At 41.6% G+C, this 11,668-nt stretch overlaps 1 protein-coding gene across 5 annotated transcripts in view; it reads left to right on the forward strand.

Moving 5' to 3' along the window:
* NPAS3 (neuronal PAS domain protein 3) overlaps positions 1–11,668 on the forward strand; it is an 862,608-nt gene that overhangs the window by 844,724 nt on the left and 6,216 nt on the right. For 3 of the 5 annotated variants that reach the window (XM_073010913.1, XM_073010915.1, XM_073010917.1), the window contains 2 exons: positions 7,566–7,713; positions 11,144–11,268. In XM_073010913.1, coding sequence (XP_072867014.1) covers positions 7,566–7,713; positions 11,144–11,268 — 273 coding nt within the window. The remainder of the gene's footprint in view (positions 1–7,565; positions 7,714–11,143; positions 11,269–11,668) is intronic. The other 2 variants (XM_073010914.1, XM_073010916.1) reach the window with 1 other exon arrangement.

Here is an 11,668-nt window from a genome sequence, read left to right on the forward strand (position 1 = left end):
TGAAACACCAGTTTTTATATACCTATGCCTCACTACCTATGTATTTCTTTTATAAAGATGTTTAGTGGACTTAACAAAATGATGGCCTCCAGAAGCACAGGGTCCACCAGAGACAAAATAAATCTGAGTATAAGGTCCACATCATCCCTTTTGTCTGTTTTCACTTCTGCCTATGCCCTAATCAGATTAACTACTTCAGTACTTGATAACACTTAATTGTTGAAGGGAGGTGAAGAATGCACCCAGCCCAAGTCCGACCCCCTTGTGCTTTCATAGACCTACATACCACATGCCATACAGTTGTCACTGTTATAAACTTATTAGTGAGAATGATTGATAAGCATCTCTCTTTCTCATTCAAAGGCAAGTAGTGGGAAATCCCTATTTCCAGAGTGAATAAAACTTTCAACAACCTCTCACAGAGAGACTTCCCACTTGAGTTTCATTGCCCAGTGTCTCATCATATTCCAAACCTAAACCAATCACTGACTAGGGGAATGCAGTTATCAAGACTGATGGAGATTAACGTAGGAGGACAGGCCCGTGACACATTTTGCACACTCTGATACCCTCTAGAGACTAGCACAGAGTAGGCACTCAAAAAAAAAAAAAAAAAATGGATTGAATGAATAAATCCACCATTGTCCTCAGTTCCTAGCCTTAAATTTTTAAATTCCATGCTGAAGAGCCCACCGCTTCTCACTTATACAACAAATTCCCCCAAAAAGAGAAGGTATAGGTCCTAAAAAATACTCTATCCTTAACTATTTTAGGTTGAGAAGGGAATGAATGAGTGGGACTGAAACTCCCTGGTTGGGCTGAAAACAGCTTGTAAAATACTGTGATCTCACATGTCCCTTGTGCCAACAATTATTTTGATTCTCCTTGTCCTAGAACACTATCAGTGTTTAAAAGCCTGTTCTCCAATTCAGTACATTATCTTGAAGAAAAGGGGAATTTATTTTTTAAACTTAACAAATTGACGCATTCTAAATCAATGAAAAGTTTTCTGCATGATTCAATATTAACAGTTAATAAAAATCTATCAATTGGCAGTGGTATAGGAAAAAACCTCTCCTAAGGTTATAAATCACACAGATAGCAATTCAAGCAGGGCCTGTCATTAGTGTATTAGGGGGGAAAATCCATAGATGATGCATACTCATTCACAAAACATCCACAGGTCTTCTGTCCTTAAGCTCATAACTCACAATAAGTATCAAATATCCTTCAATTCTACCAAATATTGCTCAGCATATAGATTTACAAAAAAAAAACTAAAAACCAATTTCTGGATGCCTGCTATTTAAGACATCTAGCTCACTAATTGCAAAATCTATAGAAAAGTCTGCACAGCATCAAAGCCTCAGTTGATCCTATGAGCAGTTCTAAATGAAAAACTGTCTCTTTTGCGAGTAAATAAAGCACTTAATGCAGTTTCTGGCTATAATTGTGTTTCTCCTGTGGGTTTTGAAAATGACCTTCCTGTAAGCATCAAGGACTGTAACTTTTTAGATAAGGAAACTTGTTCTTGTTTTAAGTCTATGTCAAGTTCATTCCCCTATAGCCCAGTTTTCAAAAGCCAAAGAAAAAGTAATCCAGAATTTAAAAAAAAAAAAAAAAAAAAAAGGAAAAAGAAAGAAAGAAAGTCCTGTTTCCAGAATGAAGTTCCCTGTCAGCCTGCCTTGGGCCTTAGGTGGAGAAGCAGAGATTAAAGAGTCAGTATTCTTTTTCATGTTTCATCTGCCAGTTTTGTGAATGTAGAAAGAGAACCAGTGGCTACAGCTAAGCACCCAACTGTGGTATTAAGTAGAAAGTGTGATTCTAGCACACCCCCCCTCACTTACACACACAGATACACACTCTAGTGAATTCAAAAATAATTTTTGAGTTTCTAGCAGAAGGCACCTGCTCTCCGTTTTCTGCGGCCACTGATGAAGGTACCTCCAGGAGGGGGTGAATGGCGCCACAGATGCGTCCTCCTATCGCCATGACGATAATGAAGCTCTTTGTTCGGCTGTGTGAATGTGAAGTGTGGAATCTCCGATGATCTCACCATTTCCTATTTATTCTATACTTACCTGAATGCACCATGTCTTGCAGCTTTTTAATGCATATGCAAACCACTAAAATGTCCTTTTGTGAAACACTTTGCTAAAAGACCGCTTTTGATATGTGTTCTTCATCTCCTCTTCAAACTGAATTAGACTGCTTCCTTCTTTTTATGACACAACTAACTCACTATTTAGAATCTTTGGCTTTGATTTTGTAGAACAGCCCAACAGGAAGAGACCACGTTCTCTTTTTTCCTCCATATTTCTGAAGGCAAACTTGTACTGATTTGTTTTGATTTACTACCAGAATTATGTTCCCGCCACAGACACTGGCTTCCTTTATGTCCTTTCAGTCATCAGCCTGTTTTCCCAAGGAAAACTGAAATCCCTCTGTTGGTAACTGTGGGCAGGGCCACGGATGTGTGCCTCAGCAAAAAAGTTCATCAGATTTGCAGGGAGAGGAATCATTCTCTCTAAGCAGTACATTTCTTATAGGCCAACCACTAAGCTCAAACCGAGACCAGGTGACATTTTAAAAAGATATTCAGTAAAACTTAGCATCCACTCTTGGCGGGTGGAGGAGTGGCAGGGAAAGGTATATTTGATGTAAAAGGTCACATGCTCTAAAATGTAAGCACTCTACAGTTTTCTTTTGATTGAACTGTATTTGCAGCTTCCTTCAGTTAGAGATGTGTAGTATTACTATTTTGACTTCAATAGCCAAAGACACACTTATTCATGGTATTCTAATTGTTAGCTAAGCAAGGCTGGAACAGTTCAACCAGGATGACTTAAATCTCTCCCAGTTCATCTCTATAATATTCTTCTCACAAGTGGAGGTCACTTCTGTCCTCTTAAGAACACAGCTTGTAACTCTAAAGCACCTATAACTTGGAGGATGGGGTGGTGCCAACAACAGCCTCCTGGCTTTCCTCCCAGCAACAACAGCCAAAAGCAACTGGTTACATCCTAGGCTTCAGAGGAGCAAGGAACATGTTCTTTTGTGCTAGCAGAGATGTTTCCAGCCATGTCTGGGGCCTTTCAAGATTCTCAGGTAAACTGTGCAGGTGTGTTCATCCTCTCTCTGTCTTCAGGTTACTTTGTGAAATCTAAGAAGAGGTCATTTAAAAGTTTTGGGATCCTCGGCTGGGCGCGGTGGCTCATGCCTGTAATCCCAGCACTTTGGGAGGCCGAGGCGGGCGGATCACAAGGTCAGGAGATCGAGACCATCCTGACTAACACAGCGAAACCCCCGTCTCTACTAAAAATACAAAAACATTAGCCAGGCGCGATGGCAGGCGCCTGTAGTCCCAGCTACTCGGGAGGCTGAGACAGGAGAATGGTGTGAACCTGGGAGACGGAGCTTCCAGTGAGCCGAGATCACGCCACTGCACTCCAGCCTGGGTGACAAAGCAAGACTCCGTCTCCAAAAAAAAAAAAAAAAAAAAAAAAACTTTTGGGGTCCTCAAACTAAAAGTAATTGCTAGAGTACAACTTTAAAGACATAATTCTAGAGATGCTTTGACATGATCAGTGAATTCAACAAGAGACACACAGGCTGCTCGGCCCAAACATTTTGCAGAACGGAAAGTAAACTTTGGAATAAACCGAAGAAAAGATGCCAGGTTACATGTTAGAGGTACCCAGACCATATGACAAGGATGTGATACTCAAATTAGAATCTCTCTCACTCTAGTTCCTCTGCCTCTGTTCCTTTCCCTTTGTAGTTTGTAGACATGGTTATGACTTTACGCCGAGGCTCATTGGTGTGATGAGTATCTACCTGTTTTCAAGGGACAATTAACCATCTTTTTAAGGACTTTCACATCAAGTAACTCACATGGTGCTTATTTTTCTTTTTCCCCACAAAAGGAATTTTATGAAATAAACGTATTCAAATATTCTCTCCTTTCTCACTGCTTTCTAAACCTAAAACTTGAAAATAAAAAACAACAGCCACTGGATTAAAAGAATCAAAAAAGTTTTTTCCGTGTTTTTCAAGTTCTCTAATTTATTACACACTAAAAATCTCTTTCAAACTGGCACCAAGGTGGCTTTTCTTCTTGAGCTGATTAGGACCACATGAGCTCAGGAAAAGCTGTCAGATCCTGCCTCTGGCGCAGCTGGAATGATCCAACTGATTTGCCAGTAGGGCTTTATTTTATTTTATTTATTTATATTTTTTTTTCAAGGAAAGAAGCTTCATCCCAAAGTCATAAATTTATATTCTGGAGGCCCAAGCAAAAAGTATTTCTTGTTCATTTTTTAAGGAAGTTAATTCCATTATGATTTCTTTTTTCTTTTTTTGAGTCAGAGTCTCGCTTTGTCACCAGGCTGGAGCTCAGTGGTGCAATCTCAGCTCACCGCAACCTCCGCCTCCCAGGCTCAAGCGATTCTTGTGCCTCAGCCTCCCTCGTAGCTGGGATTACAAGTGCACACAACCACACCTGGCTAATTTTTGGATTTTTAGTAGAGGCAGGGTGTCTCACCACATTGGCCAGGCTAGTCTCGAACTCCTGGCCTCCAGTGATCCATCCGCCTTGGCCTCCCAAACATTGATTTCTTTACAAGATAATTTGTGATATTTTGGGTGATATTTTGGTAAATATGTTGTCCTAACTCTGCACTGTATCTGTGGTTTTCTAGATTCCCACTGGCATGTGGGGGTCTCATTCAGAAAACACTAATCCCTAGGAAAGAGTCATGACCTAAGACCAAGCGAGATTGTCTACCCTTTAGGAATTTTGTCAGACTGGCCCACAGTAAAACCACAGGTCAGTCAAACTCATCTCCTTCAGCTGCCCACGGTGGGCTCCCGAACCTGCTTTGTGGTATTCACCACAGAAAGTCAAGGGCTATCAAGTGGCTCCCTGACTCCCCAAGGAAGCCTTGAGCAATTCCCTTCCCCTTTTACAGATAACCTCCTCACATCAGAAGTCACCTGTCCTGCCTCTCTCATATTTAACTCTCCTCTCTTGCTAGCTGACCCTTGGCCTGGGTGATAAAGAAAGCTGTATTGTTGTATTCATGGGCCCTAACAAATAAGTGCTGGATTTATCTTCTCAGGAAACACAGATCCATTTAATTAGACCCAGAGTTATCCTACTGTAATTCAAAAAGATGACACCATACAATCCCTTAGCAAAGGAGCGTTTCAGCCCCCTTCACTACACGTATGTGCAGACCACCGGGGAGGCCAATCGTTTGGCTGGATATCCATTTCCAAACTGGGATTTTTTTAAGAGAAAGTATTATCAGGAAGGAGGTGGGTGATCTTTACGTTGATTCTGCAGATTCTAAATTGATATTATAACTCCTTTATCCCTTTGCCCCTCTTGTATACTTTGTATACTGGAGATCATTCTTTTTAACATTTTGCCTGCTTTTGGTCAAATTCTAGTCTGGAACTCCCAGGTAGGCTGTGCTGATCTGGCCTGCCATCTCAATGTATTCTTCATGTGATTCTAAAAAGGGACTTCTTAGTCTCTTTGCCTTTGTTCAACATACTAGAACCATTTGGAATTTTTCCTCATTCCAGATACAAAGCAGACAGAATTATACCCCCAACCACTGATTGGGGTACTGTAAGTTTTCTCTGTGAAAACAGTGGACAGAATTATATAATCCATCGTTCCTCTATTAATAGTTAACCAGGTTGAGAGGATTTGAATAAAAGCACATCTTGTTGCACGCAACAATGGTTTGACAGAAGAGCTGTATGGCGGAGTTAGTATTTTACTGCTTTCAGCTTCACCACGCGGTTTTGTAGCCTGGGAAGCCATGCATGCAGAGTGGCAGAACTTACAATTGCCTACAAAAGGAGGGTACAATGCGACCTGTGGAGCCATGCTACCAAGAGACGGTGACAGTTCCAGGCCTTCAAAACATCCTAAACTGGTGAGGAGTTTCAGAATGAAACTTGTTATGATTTGAAACACTCATCAGAGTAAGGTTTTTCCAAGTAACAGTTAAGATATAATTACCAGATTTTACAACCGTCCCGTTAGCGTGCTGCGAGAAAAAAAGGAGAATGGAAGAAAACCTTCAAAGTTTATATGTTTGTGGATATAATGGATGTGTGATTTTTGAGCACTTTGAAAATCAGGAAGAGTGGCTCAGGACAAGATGAGAAGAGCTTCCAGAGTCTTAAACACAGCTCTTTTCCAAAGTGACTTCCCTTTACACCCATCCACCCCCCTCAAAAAAAAAAAAAAAAAAAAAAAAAAAAAAAACTAAATGTACTTCATGAAACTATTGTATATGAAGCACTTATTAGCCGTAATTAAATGGACAATATGAATTTACTACGTCTTTAGGACTCTGGCTTGTTCTGGTTTAGAGCAAGATGATTAATGCAAATACATATTACTTGAGATAACCATTTAGCAGCTAATTTAGCCAAATTTATTACAGCAGTTAGAGGTTTTTCATTTTAGCAGACGGAGACAAGGACATGCCAAAAGTGGGCAACGTAGATGAGTGCACACTGCCCTCTAGTGGCCAACCTGCCGGTGAGCTTTTGCGGGGCGCCGAGTTGCTGCGATCCGTAGCCAAGTAGTAACAGCAGGTTTTCCACATTTCCGGCACCCTTTTAAACCATTCCCATCCACAGCACTTTATTTCAGGGGATGATTTACTGTGCTTTCCCCTTTTACTAGCTCAGGAGTACCCAGATACAAATCAAATCAATTTCAACTTGGCGAGATTTTGGTTAAAGTATCATTTTTAACATCTGCATTTTAAAGCTCTCTTCCAGTGGGTATTTAATGGCACCGTTTCACATTACTGATTGTTTTTACTTGTTCCTTCATTTGGGGCCATATTTCAGAGTCTGTGTGGAGCTGTCACTCTGTTTGGCTCCAGCCAAGTCAATTCTGTGCCTCCCTCAGGCCAGTGTTGCTCTCTGACTCCACTGGGGAATTTATTTTGTTCCAACATTCAGCGAAGTCCCACCAGAATCTCCCCCGACTGACCGGTGTAAATTTAGTTCATCCGAGGACTATAAATTCTGTTAGACAAGATCAAAAGGAACAGACATATAAGGACGCGGGTTGAGATTGCTCACACTGAGGAGAAATGATCAAAGACGAGGGGTAAAGCATCTTTGGAACCATTCAAATATCCAGAATCTGAAAGAGGTCTACCTCAAAGCTATGAATAAATCACATACAAATTTGCCTTTCTTACCATCTGATGTCAAACCCATTGACAATATCCACACCGCATTAGGTGTTCTGTGAGCCAAAAAGATTTGTAGTCCTTTTATTCTTTTCACACCATGGCTGCCCAAAACGGAATAAAGTCTTGCTACAAATGCCAGTAACCCTGGCTCCAGAGCTGCCACTCCACTGAATTGATTTCATTTGTCCTACTAATGGCATTCTATATTAAGCATACAGAGGGTCACCCTGGCTTGGTGCAGGTCCATTTTTAGGCTTAAGGCTTTGCAGAGATTTAAAAAAATTATTTGATCCCAGTCTTAATACAACGCTTTTGTTTTTTTTCCCCCAGTGCTGAATAAGGGTCAGTGTGTGACAAAGTACTATCGCTGGATGCAGAAGAACGGAGGATATATTTGGATACAGTCCAGTGCCACCATAGCTATTAATGCCAAGAATGCAAATGAAAAGAATATCATCTGGGTGAATTACCTTCTTAGGTATATTTTCTGCTTCTTTTCTATTTCTGTCCTGGTTATAAAATATGCAGCCCTATGGTTAATAGCTGACATGTTGTGAATATTATCTTTTGACAGTACCTGGTGTGGAATTTCATGGCAGTTCTGCTATTCTTTCCACAAGATTCAAATAAATGTGAGAAGATCAAACTATGTTGGAAGGGACTTGCAGGAAAGATTTCAAGATTTTCAGTGATTCTCGGTCTGTCAGCATTTGGGCATCTCTGCAGAAGTTGCTTTGGTTTTCCCACAAATCCTTAGAAGAATACAGACTTCAGCCTACAGCTGAAGCATTCAAAAAGCATCTCCTCTTCCCCTCCACAGACACATTCACACACTCCAGTTCTTGTGACAGTTAAGTAAAACAGAATGAGAGAAAAGTGGCAGTGAACATTATATTCCTCTTATATTTCATTCCTTTGATACCCTTAGCATATTACATAGGGTTTGACTTCCTGGGCATTAAAGTTTTGGTAAACAAAGTGAGTTGCTTTGCCGGAATCAAACAATAGCAGTGTAAAAATGAAGGCAATTTTTTTTTTTTTTTTTTTTTTTTTTTTTGGCCCTCTGCTTTGAGATCTTGGGCAAGCTTTACTGCTCTTAAAATGTGTCCTTAACATTCTATCTACAAGTGAGCCCAAGCTCAGCTGCTTCCTGAATTCCGGTGGGAGACACCATTTCTCTCCCTTCCCAATCTACATTCTGCCTTTGGATTCAAACTAGCAGAAAACTAACCAAGACCCACAGATTGGGTCATCTGAGTTTGGGGGCAGGCTTTCTGGGAGGTTCACGCCAATCCTGGCGTGACACTATCACAGCACTTGGCCTGGCTCCCTCCCACCCCTATCATTCTGGTCTTTGGCTTCTCCTGGCCTAAAGCCACCAAGCAGAGCCCACATGTGGTCTGAGTAGGAAAATTTCCAATAGGTCTTATGAATGGAAGTTGGTGCCCTTTGGCTGATAATTTAGACAGGGAGTACCTGAATCCCATTTTTCTTTGAGACAGCCAAATGGAGCTGAGAAGCTAACAACCATGGCTCATCAGCACACTGGCCCTTCAGAGTGTGTTCACATACTTTGGTGATGACTTGAAGGCATGAATGTGCTTGCTACCAACAGCATATCAATCAGACACTAATGATTATTGCTCTAGAGAGGGCCTTAATGTGCACCACTTAAAAGAGTCTTCATTTATCTACTTTCTATTTCCTTTTTTTGACCTCTTCTGCTCTACATTAATTCTCTCTAAAGGTAAAAGTATGTGTATTGAATGTGGCTTTCTCCAAGGCCTGATTTCCGTGCAAAGTCTCCCCCGTGTTTGTGATGTGTTCAAGATGAGTTCTGATATCACGGAATCCTTGCACATAGAGTTTTATGGAATAATTACTATAGGGAATGCAGGTGGTTATGAAAACTCATATGCCAGACAGAAAATAGAATAAGGTCTTGTGGCACTGCCATTCTTTTGCTAGGCAAAATGATGCTGTGACAAGGAGACCCATCACCATTAAGAATGAAACGCTGGAAACAGGCACCCTAGGGCTAGCAGTGTCTGGCTCCCATGTTGATGAAACATAGGTACTGAAGTCATCTATGTGGTTGTTACTCCCATTCTGTGAGATTTCTTCCTATCTGGATCTTTCTTACTGCTTCATCAGCCTCATGACTTCCTCCTCCGCCTACAAATGCAAGGAGTAAGAAGAGCTAAGCAGTCAGTCTCTGAATACTATTGATCTAGCCTAGGATCAGATGGTGCAAACTCATGAGTTTTGGTGATTCTATTCCATCAAATCCCATGTGGATAGGAAGGAAGTTTTGGTATCAAAGACCAGTCTTCAACTTCAAAAGCTTCAATCTCAGGCATAGAAGACCTGTTTCAGCTGACCTACAAACCCTCCCTGAAGTCAATGATAAAGGACTCTAAGTTGTAGGGCAAGTGATCTGTGAGCCCCCAAAGAAGACTAACGTCATGGGCTTTAGCAGGGGAAACTCCACCAAGACAGCCATTCACTGGCATCACTTCTATAGAGCAGAGATCTAGAAAGAAAATGACGTGGCCCAGGCAAAACAGCAACTGCAGAAGTTTGGTTTTCTTTCCCACATTCTTGTCTATTATTCTTCCCTGAGCAATCCTTTCATGTCACTTCTTCCTTCCCAGAACCCTTGCACCCAGGCCCCAATCCAGGCTTGTCCTTCCCTGTTCTGAAGCTACCGCTCCTCCAGTCTTCTTCCCATTCCCTTGTAACACTTAATAGAATTATAGACTCTTAGAGTATTCAGAGAAGGAGTCCATCTTTCCACCATTAGTCTCATCTGATTATCTAGAGAAAGCTTTGCTGCTGAAGCTAATTCACACTAAGGAGTAAATGCCTGATAATCCATTTTAGTGAATTACCCCTCCCAGGAACATTTGCAGTTTTGGAGTAGTTACTGAAATAGTGACTCTTTACTGTAGGAATTTCGCTAGAGATTAGCAAATGAGTCAGTAATCATCAATTTTAAGTCTCTGCTTGGCTAGCCGTCATGGAAAAATAGAAGAGGCATTTCCCATTTTGAAGCAGGAGGATTTCCTTGTGCCTTCAGATTACAGGAGCCTACTCTCCTCATACATCAGGTGGCCTTGGAGTGGCATTTCCAGAAGACAGGTCAAACTGACTTAACACGCTCTCTCTTCCAAAAGAGCCTTGTTTCCAAACTAAAAATAGAACAAAAATTAAGCACATTTGTGCAAGTGAGGTTAGATCCCTTCTGTTAGGGCCTCTTTCACACTGGGACTCTCCCCACTGCAATCAGATTTCCAGCTAACAAGCCACAGGTGTACACCACATGAGCAAATGAAAATGTGATTGTAATGGGTGTGTTGACAGTTCGGTAGCCATAATCCATGCATCCCAAGGTGCACCTGTGCATCTGTCAGATAGGCACCAAGGGCTCTGCCACCCCACCAATAGCGTGGAAGCCATCTGAGCAGCTGAGAAGCTACATCAAGGACCCAAAACAAAGGTACTGAGGCCATGGACTCATCAGGAGCCCAAGAGAAGACAGGACACACCAGGAGGCATGGGAATTAATTGTTGAGAGTACTTCTCATCCTCCCTTCCCCCAGGTGTTACTCTGGGAGGACTGTCAAGCAGCACAGTTCCCTGGCCCCCAGTGGTACCTGATTATTTAAAAGCTTCTCTATGGCTTTCATGGAGCATTTGGGTATTCGATCATTGCAGCAGGGTGCACCTGGCACATGCAAGCCAAGCTTCCATAAAATCCCATGAAGAGCTGAGAAATGATTTCATGTTTAGTCTTTGAAACTTTCTAAACTCCAGAAGTCTGGGACAAAGAAGTGGGGGAGAAGATGGTCCAAACAAACCATGCAGAATGGGTGTCTGCACTCCTGACCAGTGCCTCCCTCCCACAGCAATCCTGAGTACAAGGACACACCCATGGACATCGCACAGCTCCCCCATCTGCCGGAGAAAACTTCTGAATCCTCGGAGACATCCGACTCTGAATCAGACTCTAAAGACACCTCAGGTATTACAGGTATTATTCCTTCTTCTCCATGTTCTGCAGTGATGGCTTGCCCACCACACACGGGGGGTGGGCAATGGCCAGAGGGCCATCATCAGAGGCAAAGCAACGGGTCACATTTCAGAGACACATATGTCATATCAAGTTATGACTGAGTCTCTGCCTCTCTCCACACACACATACATATAATTGTACACCAGTACATAGCTGTATGTACTGTATATGTATACACACAATACATATAGATATGTAGTGCTGGATAAATACTTGTGTGTGTGTGTATATATATGTATGTATATATGTTGTGTGTATATATACACACAGAAGAAAGAGATCTTTTGAGATCTGACAGATCTCTTTCTTTAAATATACAGAAAGAGATTGATTGCTATTAGCAATCATTTAATGTCAA

The sequence above is a fragment of the Chlorocebus sabaeus genome, chromosome 24 (assembly GCF_047675955.1).
Source record: "Chlorocebus sabaeus isolate Y175 chromosome 24, mChlSab1.0.hap1, whole genome shotgun sequence".
NCBI classification, from domain to species: domain Eukaryota; kingdom Metazoa; phylum Chordata; class Mammalia; order Primates; family Cercopithecidae; genus Chlorocebus; species Chlorocebus sabaeus.